We start from the raw sequence: 21,257 nt of genomic DNA on the forward strand, positions 1-21,257 counted from the left end.
TTCAAGGCTAGGATTACAGACTTGTTACTACCATGCCCGGCTGGTGTGTTTTTTTCAAATTAATGTCTCTGATTCTTAATTTATACTTTAAACTTTTTATTATTTCTTGTGGGCGCGTGTGTGGAGGCCAGAGGACCATCTCGTGGAAGCGATTCTCTCCTTCCACAAGGCTTTCGAAGACTTGGCGGTGACACGAATTCTATCGAATTTACGCCGAATTACCTCGGCTCGTGACGAATGTGCGGGAGAGCGTTGTCAGCCGGGCCGAGGGCGTGGCGGCCGGGGCTCGCGCGTGCGCGCTGCCCGGGAGGCGACGTTTCTCTGGCCCCGCCTCTCTGTGCTGCAGTTCTGGCTCTGCAGATTCGCCGCTCACGTTTCTCTTTCCCGTGGATGCTACTGCGCTTTGTTCCTGTGTTCGTGTCGCCCTCGAAACGGTTCTTTCGGAACAAAATCTGGAGTGGGTGTTCCGCGTTTCTCGGTACGCGGCGGCCGCCTCGGCGCGTAGCGAAAGTGTGGCTGCGGACGAGCAGACACCCGAGGAGCTCGGCGGAGGCGCGTCGGGGCTCCCAGCGGCGACGGAGACGACGAGCGCAGCGGACGGAGGCGGCGCTTGAGGCAGCGGCGAAGCCCATGCCCCGGAACGGCGGGCGGACCCGGAGATACGAGTCCGGGGCCCGGGGCATGTCCCCGGGGCCCCCGTGAGGAAGAGGAGGCGGCGGCGATGGAGATCCCGCCGCAGGAGGCTCCGCCCGGGCCGGGCGCGGACGCCGACGCGGACGCCGAATCCGAGGAGGCCTCTACCGAAGCCGGGTCTTCCAGCGCGGCCTCGCCCCCATCCGACGGGCGCCTTAAGGCTGCAGCCAAGCGCGTCACGTTCCCGTCGGACGACGACATCGTGTCCGGAGCTGTGGAGCCCAAAGACCCCTGGAGACATGGTAGCTACGGCGAGGGTTGCGGGGGCGAGCCGGGGGGCAGGTGGGACCATGACAGCGCCGACCCGCACGGAGGTGGCGCGCGGTATATGGCACCCATTGATGACTTCAGGAGACCGTGGTTCCTAGGTTAGAGCTGGAGACGGAGAGGGGTTGGCTGGAGAGTTGGAAAAGTGCAGGGTTGGGTTCTGAAACCCTAACCTTGTTTGGGAGTTTGGGAGGCTGGCAGCCGGCCCTCGAGTTCGTGGTATGCCCTGGAATAGATTGAGAGAGCCGGTCCATAGTATCGGAGAAAAATTAATTGTCTGGGGCCACGGTGTGGCGAGAGTGGAGCTGCTGGTCTGCAAATCTCGAAGCAAAGGTTGCCTGTGGCCATTGCTTTTCTGGCTCTAAGGAAGAAGGGCAATAAACCCGGACTGTGTAGAGAAACCCTCGGACTGGGAAAAGAGGGTCAGAGGCATCAGGCAGAAAAGCAGAGGACGTGGTGGTCAGTTTGCCGGTGGACGAGGAATTCCTCGGTAAAGTTCAGGGGTAGAAGAACCTCGAGCCCGCTTTTAGCAGGGTCTTCCTGGGGTAGGACTTGGGGCTGTTACTCGGGCGTTTCTGGTCAACAGAAGGTGGCAACACTCAGGAGGTGTGTTGGCAGATGAGAACGTCTGTAGATCTGGCCTGTTGGAGGAGGTTGGTGGGGTGGTGGACCTAGAAGGGCACTTGGAGGAGGGCACTGGCTTCAGTGGCCAGGGTGAAAGGTTGCTGAGGTCAGTTCCGTTTCTGTGCCGAACTGTGTTTTGCTGGGGAGCGGCCTGTGAATTGAGGGTGCCCACTGGGCATGTTCTGTAGAAGCTAACCTGCTTGTCTGGGAACAGACAGACACTGCTGCAGGGCTGTGGGCAGCAGAGTGGGCAGCTGGTGGCTTTGATGTATGTCAGGGTGGCGAGGGGGACTTGGTTGCAGGTAATGGGAGCCCGCCATAAATGTCAGTTTGACTAGTAATTATCCGAGAGACCAAGGTTAATTTAGACTCGGCTTGCAGAGCTGGCCAGGGCTGCTGGGTGGTCTCCTTTAGGTTCTAAACTTCTGGGAACTGGTGCTGAGAGCAGGAAGTTCCCTGGCCCTGGCAGCAGCCTGGTGTCCAGTGTGGAGAGCTCAGAGCAGGATGGGGAGAGGTGGAGCAGCGTGGTCTTCCAGGAGTGATTAAGAAACCTGCTGTGGCTTTTGTGCAGCTTTGAGCCCAGTCTTGGAGGCTGAGACTGGGTGTAGAGTGGGGCATTGCAGGTGGGCTTGAGCTGCATTGTGAGATCCTGTTTCAGTATAAAGAAAAAAAGAAAGGAAGAAAGGCTATCTGAATCAAAGTCTGACCTTCCCACTTACTTTCTTTTGCAGCTGCAGAGAAGTTACCTAGCTCCCTTGAACCTCAGATACCCCACCCCCACCCACCACTCCCTCTTCCTTAAAGTGAATGACAGGAGTAATGGCCCAGGGTCTACTAGAGACTGAGTGAAGTCACACATGAGCAGTGCCTGATGAGGCTGAACCCTCCCAAGTCAGTGATGATTATGAAGGCAGCATTGAGACCTGGAGAGAGCTTATTCTTTAGATGGGGCACAGTGGACCATGGCAGTCCTTCCAGGATGAGGGTCAGATGATGGGTTTGGAGTTGAGGGCACTTGGAGAGTTGGGCAGACTTCTGGGCCAAGTTTCTGGCCCACAATTTTCCTGAAAGGAGCAAGCCTTTTATTATTTTTTTAATAATAAAACACTCATTTTATGCAGGGCCGGGATTGGAGTTCAGGGCTTCCTTAATGCTAGGCAAGCACTCTACCACAGAGCCACATTTACAGGCTACTGCAAAAATAAATTCATTCATTCGTTCGTTCGTTCATTCATTCATTCATTCGTAAATTCATTCATTCATTCGTTCGTTCGTTTATTGGGACAGGATTGAGTTTGGTAGTCCAGGTGCACGGTTTGGCTGCTGAGAAAGCTGTTTCCCCTCCTGCCTCCAGTCTCTGTCTGCAAATGGAAGTGCTCATTTCTTAGTTGTAAGCATTAAACAAGACAGCTCTTGTAAATTCCTGTCCAGTAAAGCAGCTAATTGGATTGCTGCTGGTAAGGGTGATGATGCCTCCCAGGCCGGGGATACTGTCATTTCCCCAGCTTTCCAGAGTGACAGCAGGGACTACACAGGACTCGCCTTCTGGAGGGTAAGGTAGAGAGGCAGCCATGACTGCTGGCTGGGAATGAGCTTGAAGACTTGGCCTCCATAGGGGAGTGAACGTGAAGGTGACCAGTTTGGACAGAGAGATTTGCAGAGACATCAGCATTTAGGGGCAGGTGCCCAGGAGGACAGCAAAGTTGTCGGTGGCCTGGGACCTGTGGGGAATGAGCTCGATGGGCTCAGAAGGTTGGTGAGAGCCCACTTGAGAGATGGGTTTCCAAAGGACGGTCCAGCCTGGATCAGGGAAGCAGGGGGTGTGTTATAGCTGCTCTGTGAGACCTGTATAGCATGGGGGTATATAATTTAAACCATGGGCCTGTGGAAGAGAGATGACCCCAAACAGTGCCCCAAGTGATAGTCATTGGATGGTCTGACTTGAGGGAAGCAGGTAGAAGGACTTGCCTGGGCCTGTGCATGATGGGAAGAAAGAAGTCTAGGGTAGAGGAGCAGCTCTGGAGGGGTCTGCCAGCACCAGCTTCCACAGCCTCATTCTGGGGATGGGGGCTGTGTTGCTAGCTGGGGTGAGTAGAGCCTAGGTTCCTGCCTGAGGGCCAGAGCCCCCTCAGGCCTTGCAGGGCCCTGGTGTTGTGAGTGCCTTGAAGTGAGCTGATCTGTTTCCTTGTCAAACCAGGGCCATTGGAGTTCTATTATCTGTTTTCTCCTTGGTGGCCCCAACAGGAATGGAAGCTGGCCCTGGCCTTTTTAGCCCTTGCCTTATCCCACCAGGATCCCTGTAGCAGTGTGAGCAGCCTGAGAGGGAGTTTGGGGGTTGAGGGGCCTGTCAGTATGTGCTGTATCTGCATGTAAAAAGCCAGCATGTCTGGGAGGAGGGGGTGGCCATGGGTTGGGGGCTGGAACTTAGGGAATAGGGAGGTGAGTGCAAGAGGCATACTGGCCGTGTGGGTATTGAAGAGGTAGCCAGCCAGTTCTCCCATGATGAGAGGCAGCTCTTGGCCCTAGTTCTTTCCAGGATCCAGTAACCCTTTCAGACCAAACCACAAGAAAGTGCTCAGATGGCCTCAGTAGGCACGGCTAGATTCTGGGCTTTGTGAGCCGGGCTTGTTAGAAGGACTTGTGATCCAAGCACATGACAGTGATGCTCCCGCCTGCCCTGCTGTTCCGAGTCCTGGGGCTACCCACCAGGAGGTTTCTCATGACCTTCCAACACGTGACCATCCGTAGTCACCTGGAGTCAGGGGAGAGGCTGGTGGGGCCCATGCTGAGGACAGCCACACTGTTTGTTCTCCCTGGCACTGCTCGGCACTTTACTCCTGGAACTGGTTTGACAGGTAAAAGCACATCTCTTAGTTTTAGGAGGGCTGTGACAATAACACATGGGGAGTAGAGCAGGACCATGGCCTCTGTCTGTGTGGAGTGCAGCGGTGATGGTGGGGTTCAGTGGGGAGCAACAGCACAGGGGCCACAGTCTAGGTCTGCTGCTGTCACCGTACCACATGCTGGCCACGCCTGCGGTGTGCCTCTAGCCCCTTTACACTCTGCTTCCCTGTGCTTGTCAGCATCCCCCCCGCCCCGCCCCTCAGGCTTGTTCCTCGACATGAGTGTGTCCAGCCCCAGCCCTGTCTATGGGCAAGTTGCCCAACCTCTGTGAGCAAACTTAAGTCAAGGGTGTGGGGGGTCACCAGCATGACAGGCTGTCAGGGTAACTGGTCCCAGACTGGGAACGTTGCAGGCCTGTCCACAGGCAGCTGAAGACTTTGGGCCAGTTGCTGCTCCCATCACACACTCGATGCTGCCGTTCTCTGGCCCACAGCCCCAGGTGGTCTTGATTATGTTTCTGTGCCAGTCCCATTTCAAAGGGGAGACAGGTCACTGCTCTGCCTCTAGTCTGGTTCTGAGTACAAATATGGGAAGGGTTGAGGTTTTCAGATCTGATACCCTGTGGTGCCATTTGGGAGGAAGTTCTGGGGCACTTAATCCAGTTTGTGCCAGGACAGGGCTCTTCCTCCGAGGTGCCAGGCAGGTGTTGGCGACACTCCTGAGCCACACCGAAGCACTTAGAGCTGGCACTGGGCACAGTGCCTGAGAAGAGAGTGCCTCTGGGGCATTGCTCCAAGAGGATTAAGATCTGGGAGCCATGGGCCTGGGCTGGGCCTGCTACAGGCCTCAGGGACTTGGTTTGGCACAGACCTGACCGGCTGTCCTGACCTCCAGCTTGGCTCTCCTGTGCTCAGACTAGAGGGTCACCCTGGCTCACATGCAAGTGCACAGTGAGGGGAGCGCTGACATGTCTGACCCAGGTGACGGCAGCACTCTTCTGCAGTAGAGCATGGGTCAGGGCTGCAGGGTTTCCACAGTGACTTGAGACTCATAGCGCCCACAGGTGCTCACCTTACGTAGACAGGTGTCTGGCTGTGAGGACTAGAGGCACAAGTGAAGTGACTTACCTGCCTTTGTCACGCACTTGCCAGGAAGGGGCGGGGCGGGCCTCAGACCCAGGTGGCCGATTCCTAGGGCCCCATGCTTTCCATTCTTGAACTGTCTTCAGGACCAAAGGCAATCCCAGAGTGACCAGTAAACACTTAGGCTGGGTGCTGAGGCCTGCGGTGAGAGGTTGGGGCGGGCAGATCTCATCACAAATGCCAGGGGGTCAGCCTGGCATGGAGTAGCTGCAGGTGTGGGCACTGGCAGAATCAGCTAGACAGACATGAACAGGACAGAAAAAAGCCAAGGAGGGCTGGGTGCAGTGGCACACGCCTGTCATCCCAGCACTTGGGAAGGCAGAGGAAGGTGGATCTCCGTGAGTTCTAGGCCAGCCTGGTCTACAAAGCAAGTCCAGGACAGCCAGGGCTACATAGAAAAACCCTGTCTCAAAAAACAAACAAAACAAAAAGCCAGGGATGCTACAGATGAGGCTGAGCAAGGCTGCAGAAACACCTGAGTAAACAAGAGATGTACATATATGTACATTTTTTGTGTTGTTTTTTGAGACAGGGTTTCTCTGTGTAGCCCTGGCTGTCCTGGAACTCGCTCTATTGACCAGGCTAGCCTCAAACTCGGAGGTCTGCCCACCTCTTCTTCCCCAGTTGCTGGGATTACAGGCGTGTACCACTGCACCTGGCCCTCCCTGATCACCATGTGACCTCTTCAGGTAACTCCACAGTCCCCTCAAGTCACTTATATCTTGTCACTTGTTCAATCCAGAAAGTTTCTTATTCTAGAGCAGTTCTGGTTCAGGGGTCCCTGGCAGGAAAATATGAAGCTTGAGGTGGGCCTCCTCCTACATATGCAAAATATCATGAGCACCAACGGTAGCATCATTCTGGGTTGTGGCCATGGCCTGTTAGCTTCTTCACCTCAGGAGCTGGTTTGTTTGTGGGCTGAGGATGACAATGATCTGTACTAGAACAAACAGGCGTGCTGTGAAGGCTAAGTGTGGCCACCTGTCAGCTTGTGGGCTCCTTTCTCACTGAGGGAACCAGCTCTGCCCTCTCTTGCTTGAAGCAGGTGGCTTGTGGGCAGGAGAAGTCTGCCTGAAGGTGACGTCAGCATCTCCACACCCAGGATGCATGACCTTGGATAGGTACTCCTGTGCCTCTGTTTTCCTGGTTGGCAGAGTTTTCTGTCAAATTGTTTTGGGGAAAGGAGGAGCAGGAAGCTGGAAGAGGGAAGCGTGCAGCAGGGTGCAGCCCACCAGTGCTGTGAGTGCCCTTCTGCGGGGTGGCCTGTGGTGCCTTTGGACGGTACTGTAGGCCTGCCCCCTCTCAGGGCACATCTGCACAGACAGCTGCTGTCTCTAGTTGGCGTGAGTGGTGATGTGCAGAGCCCCCAGCTCTGGGAGCGAGCTCTGAGGCTGGGTGCCAGAGTCCTTAGAGAGCGGTGCAGGGCTTGTCTGTGTCCTCACGCTGGGAAAGCTCCTTGGAGGCCAGGTTCCTCGGAGAGTCTAGCCCTTCAGAGTACCCATCCTCCGTCACAGGCAGGGCTGGGTAAAGATGGCGACACACAGTCAGCCTCACATGTTGCCTTCCCTTCCTTTGCCTTTCTCCAGGCAGTTGCCAGAACTGTTGCTTGAAGCTGGGGGTGGGAGTTGGGAAGTGTCTGCTGCCACTGCTGGCTGTGCTCATGTGACTGGCTCAGCACCCTCTCCCTTCCCAGCAGGAAAGGAGGAGCCACCCCTGCAGGCTGGTGACCCCACCAACAAGCTGCACCTTGAGACTCAAGACTTACGGCCACCTCACACCCACGCCTCCATTCTTCCTTTCAGTCTCAGAGGCTGCAGCTGTCAGCCCTGTAGCCACAAGGCCCTGCCTGGGCTGCCTTCCTTTTCTGAGCAGAGTACCATTGGAACTGGTTGCTTGGAGAGGAACAAGGGAGGGGCTAGGGAAAGGTGGGACTGCCAAAAGATGAAATCAAGCCACCAAAGCAGAGGCCAGCTTTTCCATGGTGTCTCGGAGTTGGTGGTGAAGGTAGTAGTGCTGGAGTATTGATTGGGGAGCTAGGAGGACACCCAGAGTTCCCTTTGACTCAACCCTTACCAGGTCTTGCCTATGTTATCGACGTAGGTCATCTTCACAGTAGCGGGAAGAGGACTGTGGACTCGACTGTGCCAATCAGGTCTCAGGGAGGGCTGCCTCTCCAGGAGGATTTTGACACTTTGCTCTGTCCTGGGGCACCTCCCTTTACAGGTTGAAGCCCACACCAATGCCTTGCCCCATCTACACCTACCCTCAGGCTCAGGTGCCGCTGCTGATCCCTGCCTTCCTGGTCCTCCTGTTCACTTTCTCCAGCTGGCCCAGATAGCACCCCATGTCTTGAATCCCCAGACAGAACCCTGCCCTCACTCCCTAGTTGCCATGGTACCTCCTCACATTATCTGTTTAGGTCCATCTCCCCCCACCCTCCCACTAGGCCTGAGGCTGCAGGAGCACACTATCCTGTTATCTGGCTTCTGGGAGGAGCCATAAGCCTGAGCCCTTGGGGAAACTGAAGTTTGGGACAGAGTGTGTCTGTGGCAGCTTGGAGCACTTAAGATCAGAGCAATGCTGGGGCAGGGTGATCAGCCCTTCCTCCCTCCTCTCTCCCAATTATGTATGTGTTTATTTAGTGTTTTTCAGACTGGGTATCTCTGTATCCCAGGCTGGTCTTAAACTTCTAGCAGTCTTTCTGCCTCATCTGTGCTGGCTTTGTTGGTGTGTGAGCATGCTTGGTCCTTCCATGTATATATTTGTTTTTAAGGTAAAGTTTCATGTAGTCCTGGGCCTCAAACAAGGATGACCCTGAACTTCCAATCCTCTTGTTTCTACCTCAAGTGATGGCATTACAGGCGTTCATCACCATTCTTGACCCTTCTATTATTTTTGAGACAGTCTAACTATATAGCCCCAGATGGCCTGGAACTCAAGATTTTGCCTTAGCCTCCCAACTTTGGGGGTTTGAGGTTTGCCTCTGGAGCTGGGGGTTTGTTCATACCTTTGTCCAGTCAGTTTTTTGGCCCCTACCATCCTGAGTGCAGTGGAGGAGCTTGTTGTACTCCGAGCCTTCACCCACACTGGCCCTGGAAGTCTTGAAAAGTAACCTCCCTTTACTTCAGGTCATGCTTCCACCCATTACCAAAGCTCAGAGGTCTGGCGTGACCTCTGTCTGTCTCTTCCTGGCTGCCACTGATCTCACCTGGCCTTGTACCACCAACCTCCTTTTAAGGCTTGCCTGTGCAGGAGTGTGCCCTCTGCTGTATCTGTCTGGATTGCTAGCCCTGTGCACACAGCTGGCCCTAACTTCTCAGGGCTCCTGTGGCAGCTCTGTGTTGACCTGCTGGTGTTCTCTCCTGCCTGACACTGTGTCAGGAGCCAGAGGGCAGTTCTCTGCTACTACTGCTTTTCCAAAGTCCACGCCACATGGCACCACGCATGGCTTCGGCTAGTGCTTGATAGGGCCAGGGGGAAGGAAGTGGTGTGTGGTGCTGGTCTCAGTGCCCCAGGAACAGCGAGAGAAGCTTGCAGATGGCATCCCCAGTCTTCCTCTGTACCCCACCACTCTGCTGGAAATGAATTCAGACCTGAGGAGCCGGGACACAGGTCATCTGCTCTTAATTTGCCCTTTGTCGGAAGCCAGGGTGCTGGCCCACTGCAGCAAGGTACTGTTCGAGGCCCTTCCTCTGGAAGAGGTTCTGGAAATAACTCAACCACCATCCCTCCTGCAAGACAGGCGCGGCTCCTGCTGCCCTCCAGTGGCCCTGCAGGGGGCAGTGCCCAGCTCCGGCCTCTTCACCCCCAACCCTGTCCTGTAACCCCCTTTCCCAGCACTTCCCTTTGCCTGTGAGTGAGCAGTGCGTGTTCCTCCTGAATCTGACCACCCACCTGCCTGTGGGGATCCAAATGCCGACTCCCCTGCCTAAACAGGGCCAAAGACTGTTTCTCCACCAAAAAAGTGTTTTCAGCTCCCCTGGAGTGGACTTGGGGGCAAATAGGCAGCCATAGAACTACTTTAGGGATGAATGGCCACAGGGCCTTCCAGCACCTGCCATGCGACCTTTCCCTAGCAGCTTCTGAAGGACAGCAGCACTTCCTGCTCTCTGTCCTTCTGATTGTAACTCTGCCCTGGGACATGAAATGGGATCTCACTGTGTTACGTGTTGTTTAAAAAGTCTCTTTAGCCAAAGTTGGCTTCACTAAATAAATTCTTCTGCCTCTGCCTCCAGAGTGCTGAGATTACAAGTGTATGCCATGGCTCTCTTATTCACTGTGGTTTTGATTTGCATTTTCAGATGGGGCATAGCCTGTGTGTGTGTGTGTGTGTTTGGACACTTGATCATCTTCTGGGGAGAAATGACCTTTCACATCTTTGCCCAATTATAAATTGTGTTGTCAGATAGATAGATAGATAGATAGATAGATAGATAGATAGATAGTTGTAGGTAGTGTTTAATAATTACTGTTGGTTTATCTTTTAGTAAAGCTGCTGTTAATCTTAAACAGCTGTGTAACCAAATCACCACACAGAGACTATGATTTATTTAGTTAACCTAGAACACAATGCTGGGCAATAGTTACTCCATCCTAAACCTCCATACCCTCATAATTTCCTAACATTTAGATTCACCCATTATACTTGCTTTATGTGAAATCTTAGGTCCAGTCATTCTCTCCACTGCGTTCCAAGACCTCTCTCCCAATTGGCTCTCCTCACCCTTTCTCCTCCCACTCATTGCCTGCCCTCTGGCTCCTCCCCTCTTTCCTGTCCTCTGGCTCCTCCCATTGCTCAACATTGTGGCTAGTTGCTTTATTTTGGTCTGTTTACACAAAGTTGAGACAGGTAATGCTTAGAATAAGGATCACAATGCAATGTCCGGATTGAAACCAGAGAGTGGGGGGGAGAAATCAGCATTTGAGTGAACAAGGGTAAGGTGTATACATTTCAAAAGAGCATTATGCTAACATGATAGATAGATTAGATGGATAGATGTGTGTATATTCTGGGTGCCAGGTGTGATGGCCCAGCATTCAGAAGGATTGCCACAGTTTAAAAACAGCCTGATTTACAGAGTTTGACCCTGCTCTCAAAAAATAAAAAGGCACACTTTAAAATGTATCGTGGACGGTGGTGATTCATTCAGCTGCTTCCGACTTGCCACTTCATGTCACTGAGCCGATGTCTTCCCATCTTCAGCCAAAGAAATAACCAGTGCTGGTTGTCCTTAAATCTTCCTGTCTCCCCCCTACCCCCGAGTGAGTCTTGAACAAGTTTGTAGATGACTTTGCAAGGCCACAGGGTGGGAGCATTTGAAGCTCCAGGTTCAGCTTGTGTTTCTAGACCTTGAGGGCCAAGGCTGCATGGTGCTCACCTCGAGTTCCCCAGAGCAGCGGAGAATGCTGCACTTAGTAAGTGAATGCTATTTGCATATAGGTGTCTTCTGTGGTGTGTGTGGTTTTGTTTTGTTTTTTGGAGTCAAGAGTCTCACTCTGTATTCCAGGCTGGCCTTGAACTCACTGCAATCCTCCTACCTCAGCCCCCTGACCAGTTGGCACCAGTAGCCCTTGTGAAGTTTGTTTAGGAGCTAAAGGACACAAATATCCACTCATTCATTACTGAATGACTTGCGGTGAATGGACTCACTATTAGACAGTAAATTAGTCACACGCAATTACAAACCATCCGATAATATGAGCAGGCCTGGTGGCACTGGCCTGTAGTTCAGCTGCTTGGGAGGCAGAGAGAAGAGTATCATGAGTCTAGCACTTCCCTGGCCTGTAGGGTTGAGTTCAGGGCTAGCCTGAGCACCTTAGCCAGACCCTGTCTCAAAAGCTAGTATGAGGTAATGGTGCACACCTCTGATCCTAGCACTTGAGGGCAGAAGCAGGTGGATCTCTTTGAGTTTGAGGCCAGCCTGGTCTACAGAGTGAGTTACAGACAGCCAGAGCTACATAGTGAGACCCTGTCTGGAAAAACAAACAAATTAAAAGGGATATAGCTTAGTAATGGGTGCTCTCCTAGCCAACACAGCTCAGGCTCAGTTCCAGCTGCTTTAAGAAAGCAACAGGAAACGGGTGACACAGATGTAGAGTTGAGTGAGTGATTACTGAAAATCCCCTAGAAAGAGGAATATTTGGGGACTGGAGAGATGACTTAGCAGTTAAGAGCACTGGCTGCTTTTCCAGCAGGACCTAAGTTTGATTCCAGCACTCACATGGTTCAGCTCCCAGCTGCCAGTCACTCCAGTTCCATGGGGATCTAGCACATTCTTCTGACCTCTGTAGGCTCCTGCTTATACGTGGGGCACAGAAACTCATAACATACTGTAAATCTTGCTAATTTTGTTGTTATTTTTTGAGATAGGGTTTCTCTGTGGAGCCCTGGCTGCCCTAGAACTCACTCTGTAGACCAGGCTAGCCTTGAACTCAGAGATCAGAGATCCACCTGCCCCTGCCTTCTGAGTGCTGGGATGAAAGGCGTGTGTCACCACCACCAGCACGATTTTGTTTAAGTGTTTTAACATGAACTGGAGGGATGGCCCAATGGTTAAGAACACGTTCTTTTTTCCCAGAGGCCCTGGGCTCAGTTCCTAGCACCACATTCATGTCTTCAGGTGTTTGAAAGAGCACCTTGGAGTTGGGGTCTGAAGCCTCTGCCCTCTTACAGAATCTGCAGTCACATGAGAGCTACATACCAACAAACAGGGACACAGAATTCTTAAAAATAAATCTTTAAAATAGTTGTTTACCAGTAGCTACTTATCTGTTTGTGGCGGATTGAAAGGGTCTTGAGAGGCAAAGGCAGGGAGAGCTCTGAGTTTGAGGCCAGCCTGGTCTACAGATTTCTAGGACAGCCAGGGCTACACAGAGAAAGGGTCTCTGGAGGGTCCTCCATTTTTTAATTCCTTTTTGGTGATGAGATAATGGCGTGGCTCCTGGGGTACATTAGGTAGGCTCATAGGCTGCTAAGGTAAACCCAAGGTCATAAAAGTGACACAAGGGAGCAAGACCTGTTGCTACTGTAAAGGGAGCCCTGAAGTTGCAGGTCTGTAGCTGGGAAAGGAGGAAGGTCGTGATCAGGTCACACACGGGCCTCAGGTCATTGCTGCTTTAACTTTGTGATCTGTACTGTGTGTACTCTACTGCACTATGTGGAGAAATGCCAGCTCTGCACAGGCAGGTTTGAAGTGTTTTTGTTGTTGTTTTAAGATTTATTTATGGGGGCTGGAGAGATGGCTCAGTGGCTAAAATCACTGTCTGTTATTCCAGAGGTCCTGGGTTCAATTCCCAGCAACCACATGGTGGCTCCCAACCATCTACATGCCCTTTTCTGGTATGCAGGTGTATGGTCAGATTGAGCACACATCTACATAAAATAAATGAATGTAAAAAAAGAAGGGGGGTATATTTATTTATTACTGATGTGTAATGCCTGCTGTGAGCCGACAGGTCAGAGAGGGCACCAGATCTCATTATAGATGGTTGTGAGCCACCATGCGGTTGCTGGGGATTGAACTCAGGACCTTTAGAAGAACAGCCAGTGCTTTTAACCTCTGAGCCATCTCTCCAGCCCAAATTGTTCTCTTTTTAATGTTCACTAGTACAATCTGTGTGGGTACACATGAGTATGATATGGGGACACATGTAAAAATCAGAGGATAGCTTTGTGGTGTCCACACTTTCATTCCACCTTTAATGCAGTCCTGAGGATCAAACTCTAATTGTCAGGCTCATCTGGCAAGCCCCTTGACCCTTTGAGTCAACTTCTTGGCCTGTGCCACCATGTGTTGTGTTGGAATTCTTGACTCTCAGCTGGCAAGTGACCCTACTCAGGCTTTCCCTGCCCGTGCCCTTCACTTTCCAGTCTTTCTGTCTCAGTCCCCCCCTGGCTTTTCTTCAGCAGGACCTCGCAGGGTGCCTGCTCATCTGGGAGCATCTGGGAGATACACAGCCTCTGCCCTCTGGCGGCCTGTTAGGTGCCTTCCCAGGCTGCACTGAGGCCCACCGCTGACTGGGGAATGTCATATACTGCCTGCCACATCATCCTATGGGGTACTGTGGGTTTCCCAGTGAGGTGTGGGGTTGGGAGAAGAACTGAGGTTCAGTATCCTGTTGTCACTGGAATTGAATCTGGGTCAGAGAACACGTAAGCCTCAAGCTCAGTCATGTGCTAGAGCTCAGAGGCCCTGTGTTGTCTGTGCGGGCCTCTGTGGCAGAGGGAGCAAACCAGGCCTGCTGTCAGAAGCCAGCACACAGTCCGCCGCCCATTCCCCTCCCCTGGGGAGAGGCCCCTGCCACAGAGGCTCGAGGCCTGCCCAGCTATTGTTTTGAAGGGGATGACAGGTTGCTTTGCACCTTACAGAGTGAACAGGGCCAGCGTCATCGCATAGAATTCTGTAGGAGTAGTTAGGGCTTCATGGGGCTGCCATGGGCCTGTAGATGAATAGTGACAGGGATTGGAGGTCAGGGGTCAGAGTGCAACTTCAGGTGCTGGCTTGTTTGTTTTTTGTTTTTTTGACAGAGTTTTGCATTGGCCTGAAACTTGACAGGTAGGATAGGTTGAATGGCCAGTGAGATCTACAGGTCCGCCTGTCTTAGCACTGGTGTGACAAAGCCATGCTACCATAGCCAGTATTTTGGGTTTTCATCTGTTGTGTGGTGTGCATGTGTGCTTTGGAGCCTGAAGTTGACCCTCTGAGTCCAGCTAATCTGGGTGCCAGCTGCCCCCTCCCTCTCTGCCTCCTGAGTACAGGATTACAAGTAGCCATCACACCTGCACAGCTCTTCATGTGAGTGCCATGATCCAAAGTCCAGTCCTAGCACTTGTGAGGCAAGCCCTCTCTCCCATGAGCCATATCCCAGCCCGCCTCCAGCTTCTTTTACGTGAGTCTAGGGAATGAGCTCGGGTCCTCATGTTTGCCCAGGAAGTATTTTTACTGACTGAGCTTCCTCCCCAGCCCGCCTCAGTGTTGTTAGTAGCTGGCATGGGTGTGAGCTGTGTGTAGCTCAGGACTCAAATCTGGGATGAGGCATCCACATGTGTAAGAGGTGTAAGGTTGGTGCCCCCATTGTACACATATGGGAGGGTTGCGGCTCTGTGTGTGTGGTTGCATGCATGATGTGTACCGTGCATGTGCCTAGTGCCACGCAGGAGGCCAGAAGATGGCATTGGATCCAGAAGACCCAGTCCAGCCTGCCCTGCTCTGTGGGCACTGGAACCCTCCAGGACCAGTGTACAGAGCTTTACTTCCTGGGGCAGTGCATCTGCTTGGCCCTTACACTTGCACTTAGCTCTCCTGGCTGACCCCTTTTGCCCTGCCACACCTCCCCAGTACTGTCCGCTCACAGGTCTTCCCCTGTGCACGGTCAGCTACCCAAGCCCTGGGTAAATATTCCAGGGTAAACAACCGGTGTGCAAGCCGTGTTTCCAAGATGCAGCTGGGTTGGGACAGGTGCAGCAAGCCTCCTGCAGCTGGGAGCTGTGTTTGCTCTGCTCTTCCACCACCTGGTCACCAGGGTGTCTGGCCTTAGACTGTGATAAACACTGTTTACATAACATTAGCCCTTTGCTACCACTACCTGAGTTGGCTCGCTTGCTGCTTCTAGAAGTGTGTGTGTGTGTGAGTGATTGGTTGTTTTCTGGATATGGAGACCCAAGCAAGAGATAAGAGCAGGGCCTGCAACAGTTGGGGGTCTCTTGACCATCAGGGATATGAGGTAAATGAGAGTGGTCAGTACCTTGCTACTGGACCATACCTTACTCTGTCTGTAGAACCTTTCCTCGCTGTTATGTCTTAGGCCACACAAGGCTGAACATTGTATGAGTACTTTAGGTCCCTGGCACAGGCAGCTTCTGTGGAAGGAGCCAAGTTCTGTGCAAGGCCTGACTCCCAACTCAGTGACCTCAGGTACACACGTGCCTTCAAGGAGCTCCTTCTTGCTGGGGCCATAGAGGAAAGCCTTCGTGCTTTAGCAGAAAGCTTTAGGTCAGTGGTAATCCTGTGGTGACCTTCGTCTCTCCCAGCAGTGGGCTGGATGTTCCCTCATAGTTGTCCAGACAGTCATCCCCCCCCCCCAAATTCAAGGTCTGTGCCCAGTCTCCTAGTAAAGGTGCAAGAGTGGCCAGGACACACTTGTCCCCATCTCAGTGTCTCAGAAAGGGAAGTGTGACAGACAGGAATGTGGAGGGAGGGGAGCAGCAGCAGCTCCACAGTGGCCTGAGAGGTGGATTTGGAGGAAGCCAACACTCGACTCTGTTTAATCCACTTGTGAGGCTCCCAGCGCCTTTCCCAGCCCTGTGATCACCATGATGTGATTTAAAACTCATCATCTCCGTTAGGAATCAGGTAATGACTTTGGGGCATGGCCTGAGAAGGACCTGATGTTTTGCCGTACATGTGACCATGAGGGTGGCTTCTGTAGCTAAAAGGCCTGGAATCTGGTGTTCTCTGACCAAGCTAGCATAAAGGTCAGCAAGCTAAAGTACGTGTGTCATTCCTTCCTGAGGAAAAAGCAAGATTTATTTTAACGTATGTGTCTGTGCCTGAGTGTATGCCACATGCAATGGGTCGCTTGTGGAGGCCAGAAGAGGGCATTGGATCCCTGGAGCTGGAGTTACAAACAATTGTGAACCCATGTGTGTTCTGGGAACTGAATCCCAGGCCTCTGAAAGAGCACAAAATGCTCTTAACCATTGAGCCATCTCTCTAGCTCCTAAAATATTTTAAATAACTCTAAAAATGAAGCAGGGCACACAAGATGGCTCAGAAGGAAAGTCACTTGCTGCCAAGACTGTTGGCTTGAGCTTGATTCTCCAGACCCACATGGTGAAAGGAAGAACAACTACTGCAGTTGACCTCTAACCTCTGCATGTGCACACACAGGAAATAAACGTAAAAGAAGACACTAAACTTATATACTAATGGGATAGGGGTGCTATTAGCACAGTACATGTACTGCTGCACTCCTCCACACCTGCTGCTGAATGACGGTCTGAAAGGAAACTGCTTATCATACTGAAGTGTTCTTTTCTGCAGGAGCAGAGTGCCTGTGTGCACAGTAAAGCATTCCAGCTCTCACATGATGATGGGAGCTGGGTTGTTACAGGCAGCGATCATGGCTGTCTATGTAATGTGACAACATGTGTGTTCAGGGCTGAGGCTGCAGTAAAGTTGCCGGAGACTGCTCTGGCACGTGGTGCCTCATGGGTTTGGTTATTGCAAGTTCAGAAATTCTTTACTGTTTCTCAGGATCTCACCCACATACTCAGCTTTACTCTAGGACTAGAGTCAGACCTTTGTGACTGGTGATGTGTGTCCAGGCTGTAAGACCTCCAAGAGGAGATGCCATGGGAGCTGAGGCCTGAGTGACAGGTTGGTGGAGGGTACAGCACACAGAATAGGAAGGAAATCAGGTGCACAAGTAGAGGAGATGAAACCCCTCCCCAGCTGGGGCCACACCTCATTTTGAGGGAGCTGTCATACAGCTGACCACATGTCAGCATCGTGTCTGAACATGGTAGTGACAAGAGGAGGTGGGCTTGCCTTCCAGGGTTGTTGTTCTGTGGTCTCTGCCTTCAGGCAGGGCTGGGGAGCCCTGTGGATAGGGCAGTTGGGGCGGCAGCAGTGAGGCTGTGGAGTTACCAGAATCCAGTGCTCCTAACCATCATTGTTGGGTTCCACTCTTTGCCTGCACCTTGTGTTTCACCTTTACCCTGTCTTGGACATTGTTCCTGGGGCTCATTCTCCATGGCACCTGAGCATCCATGACAGGAGTGATGCCGTAGGCCTCATTGGTGTCTGTGGCATGTTCGCAGATCATGCTGTAGTGAGCAAGCTGTTCCTTTAGCCCAGGCAAGTGAACCTTCAGCGTGAGTGTCCAGGCTCTGGACGAGATGGTCTGTGCCCATGTGCCTTGGACTGGCTTTGTCGAATGAAAGGGGGATCGTTGTTCTCCCCAGTCTTCCCAGAAGCATGTGCTGCCCCCTTCCCCCTGCTACCCAGCTTCTAATTGTTGGCCCATCCTGCAGGTAGAGATGATAGCTCAGCCTGCTTTTGTGTACCTGTTTGTCTTCCAAGACTCTAGCCAGGTCTGGAGGCCAACCTCAGACAGGTTCGTGACCACCTGGTTAAAAAAATAACAGACAGTCAGTACTGAAGAGACCTGTTAGAAGGCTGGGGTGGGAGTTAGAAGAGAGCCCCGGCACTGACGAGTCACATCCTGGTCACAGCAGCCACACGGCTCCACTCCCCAGTGGCCTCAGGGTTCCAGGAATGGACCTTGCCCTATAGACCCTACAGACCCAGACCCAGCGTGTAAAGGAAAGGAGCTCTTCCACTGGCTGCAAATACTTCCCACTTGCAGAGCCACTGACAGCCTGGCCCCCAGGCTCACAAGAAAGGCAAATCCAGTCTCATCGATGCTGTTTGTTTGAGACCTGGACTCAACTGGGCGTGACTCCAGCAGAAATTAGGCAGCTTCCTACCTTGTTCTACTGTTCTTTCACCCTGAGGTGGGTGTGGAACCCTATGTCTCTAACACCTGCTGCAGACCACCGAGGAAAGAGTGTGCGAGTGTTCCGAGAGCGGCAGTGTGTGCTCTGGATGGCTAAGGGAAAGCAGGGCAGCAGGTAGAGTGCAGCCCCAGCCTGAAGGCTTGCTGAGGAGTCTGGCCCCGTTACTGAGCATGGTACCCACTGCACCCCACATCTTCCATCCCCAAGAGCCCTGCCACTCCTCTCTTCCTGTGGTGTATGCTCTCGTTCACTCTCAACACTGCCAAGAGCCTGGCCTCTCTGAGGACAGCAGCTCCAGCCTGGGCACACAAGTTTGGGTTTTCTGTCCGTCCCAGTTTTTTTTTTTAAGATTTATTTATTATTTATACTGTGTTTTGCCTGCATGTATGCCTGCAGGGCAGAAGAGGGCACCAGATCTCATTATAGATGGTTGTGAACCACCATGTGGTTGCTGGGAATTGCACTCAGGACCTTTGGAAGAACAGCCAGTGCTCTTAACCTCTGAGCCATCTGTCCAGCCCCTTCATCCCAATTTTTTGATGTTAAGTTGTTAATCCAACCAGTTGAGAATAAGATCACTACTACAATTTTTGAGCCAAATTTGAAGCAAGCTTTATTTAATACTGGGCAGGATGATGGACACTGGCTCCATACCTGGGATTCCCAGAAAATGGCACCAAATTACATTAATCAGAAGCTGATACAGGCCAGGCCCACGAGGCTATGTTCTTCCTGCCTTCGTTTAATCGGGGGCATGCATCCTGACATACTTCCTGCCTATGCACCTCCCACCTGTGTGTGAACAAGCACATCTTGTACAGTTGGGGCAACCAAACTTGTCTACAGGAGCAAAAACACGTGGCCTATTATCTTACATGAACAACAATTCCTAGCATTCCAGGAAGTTAGCTGTCTTTAGGCAAGTGGGGCTTACAGGTTAGAGCTGGTTTTGTTTTATAGGTCTCTTAAGCACACTGATTTAAACTTAAAACACAACTTTAGTCATCACAAAGTGTCCCTCCCTCTGTAACCAAGGCTGGCTGTGAATTCACATTGATCCTTCTGCATCAGCCTCTCGGGAGCTAGTGTTACAGGTGTGAGCCACCGTGGTTTTTCTAAGTGGGTGAATGTGTAAATACTGCACAGTCGTCAGTGATGAGAAGCTAGACAAACACAGTGGTGTTCACCTTCAGGCCCAGGATTTGGGAGGCTGAGGTAGGGGATCAATCAATGTGTATTTCAGGATAGCTAGTGCTATCTGAATGAAATGAGGACATAACCACTCCCATGATGGTTGAGGAGAAGGCTTTTATCATAGACATAATGAGGGAGAGAGCAGCAGCGGCAACTGGGAGAGTCCAGACTGAACATGGCCAGCACAGCAGACTGGGGAGAGGAAGAGAGAAGAGAGGGCAAAGAGGGGACCAGGAGCCAAGGGTGTATGTCCAAAATGTTTGAGTTATATGGGACTCTGAAGCTGGAGCAACGGAAGCCCAGCCCCCAGGCTGGAGAGGTTTGCAGGATGCAGTGGCACATACATGTAACTCTGGAAGCAGAGGCATGATGCTCAGCCATTGCAAGCCAGTGGGGGGAGGGGATGGGCTGGGGAAGGACTAATGAGACTGTCTCAAAGATCATGACCTTTAAAAAAAAAATTAGTGTGTATGAGTGCCTATCTGCATGTACACCTGCACACCAGAAGAGGGCATCAGATCCCATCATAGATGGTTGTGAGCCACCATGTGGTTGCTGGGAATTGAACTTGGGACCTCTGGAAGAGCAGACAGTGCTCTTAACCACGACCCATCTTTTCAGCCTGATTTTGTTGTGTTGTTGTTTGGTTTTGGTTTTTCGAGACAGGGTTTCTCTGTGTAAGTTCTGGCTGTCCTGGACTTACTTTGTAGACCAAGCTGACCTTGAACTCATAGAGATCCGCCTGCCTCAGCCACCCTGGGTGCTGGGATTACAGGTATACACCACTGCGCCCAGCTGTAAATAAAAGTTTTGCCTCATGTTCCTTCTCTGAAGTGGAAGTGAGATCCTCGCTTTGGGAAAATGTCTGAGTTGACCCAGTTTGCAGAGAAAGCTCTTGAGACAGCCTGGCATGGGTGTGTCTGTGCACCTTGTTCACCTGCGGCAGCCACAGTTACTCATCAGCAGCCGTGGCCTACAGGGCCCTGGCCTCTGCCGTCTTGCCGTCCTGGCCTTAGCGCAGCTGAGCCTAAAGGCCTAGACTTTCCATCTCTACCCTGAGTTCCACCAGGAGCCTCTGCTCTGGAGGTGGCCTCTTGGAGCTGTTCACCTCTGTGGTGTGCCTGGGGGCGGAGGTCTACCACACCTGCTCCCCAGCCATGCGTTAGGCCACTTGGTAGCCACCAAAACCTAGGGTCACATGAGGTGCCACTGTCCACTTCAGAGCATGCCTCACTGCATGCTTCTGATTGCTAATCCCAGCAACCTGCCCGAGGGAGGATGAAGTTGGGTCTCCTCTTGGGAGCCACAGAGGGCAATCCTGAGCAGTGCTGCTCGGCGCCCTCTGCTGTGGTCTGGCCCACTCACCCGCCCCTGCCGCACACTGTTCCAAGGGTTGCTGCCAGCTGCTGTGTTGTTCTCTGTAGCCCCACTCTGAGGCCCCCACAGGGCTAGGGGTTGGTGCCTACTGCCCCCCAGTGTTCTGCTGAATGAAGGAGCAGACCTGAGCCTATGGCGGCTGCCTGGGGGACCAGCTCCACTCCATTTGCCAGCTGGCCTCTTCCTCTTTGTTCCATAACAGCAACACAGTGTCTTTGTTGCCAAGTGTGGGGGCTCTCAGGGTGGTGCCTACAGATCACCTAGAGGCTCATTAAACCCCAGTCAGGCCCTAGCTGGGACCTGGTGAGACGGCACTCTGTGAGCCTGGCTGTCCAGATCTCCTTGTCCATGGTGGGCACCAAGGACCTGGGAGGTTACCAGTAAGGACAGCATGGAGATGGGGTGTGAGCAGCCCTGCGTCTGAGCCTTGTACACCCCGCTCCCAGTGTTCTCTGGTGGAAACTCTTACAGGATGCCCATTTCCTACCAGCTTCCAGCTGTGGGGATGGCTTGACACTAATGTCACCTGATGCTTGGCTTCAGATTTCTCACTGTCTCTTTGTGATAGCCACAGGAGCCTTTCCCTGGGGAGAGGC

The 21,257-nt window shown here is 52.5% G+C and overlaps 1 protein-coding gene across 2 annotated transcripts in view; it reads left to right on the plus strand.

Annotated features, from left to right (window-relative positions):
* The first annotated feature begins 557 nt into the window (after positions 1 to 557).
* The window catches only part of Ppp1r37 (protein phosphatase 1 regulatory subunit 37), a 30,782-nt gene continuing 10,082 nt past the window's right edge, over positions 558 to 21,257 (plus strand). Inside the window, exon 1 of one of the 2 annotated variants that reach the window (XM_021642169.2) lies at positions 558 to 935. In XM_021642169.2, coding sequence (XP_021497844.1) covers positions 722 to 935 — 214 coding nt within the window. In that variant the 5' untranslated portion in view covers positions 558 to 721. Of the gene's footprint in view, positions 936 to 9,060; positions 9,242 to 21,257 lie in introns of those variants that run through there. The other variant, XM_060368374.1, reaches the window with a different exon arrangement.

The sequence above is a fragment of the Meriones unguiculatus genome, chromosome 1, assembly GCF_030254825.1.
Source record: "Meriones unguiculatus strain TT.TT164.6M chromosome 1, Bangor_MerUng_6.1, whole genome shotgun sequence".
Classification (NCBI taxonomy): Eukaryota; Metazoa; Chordata; class Mammalia; order Rodentia; family Muridae; genus Meriones; species Meriones unguiculatus.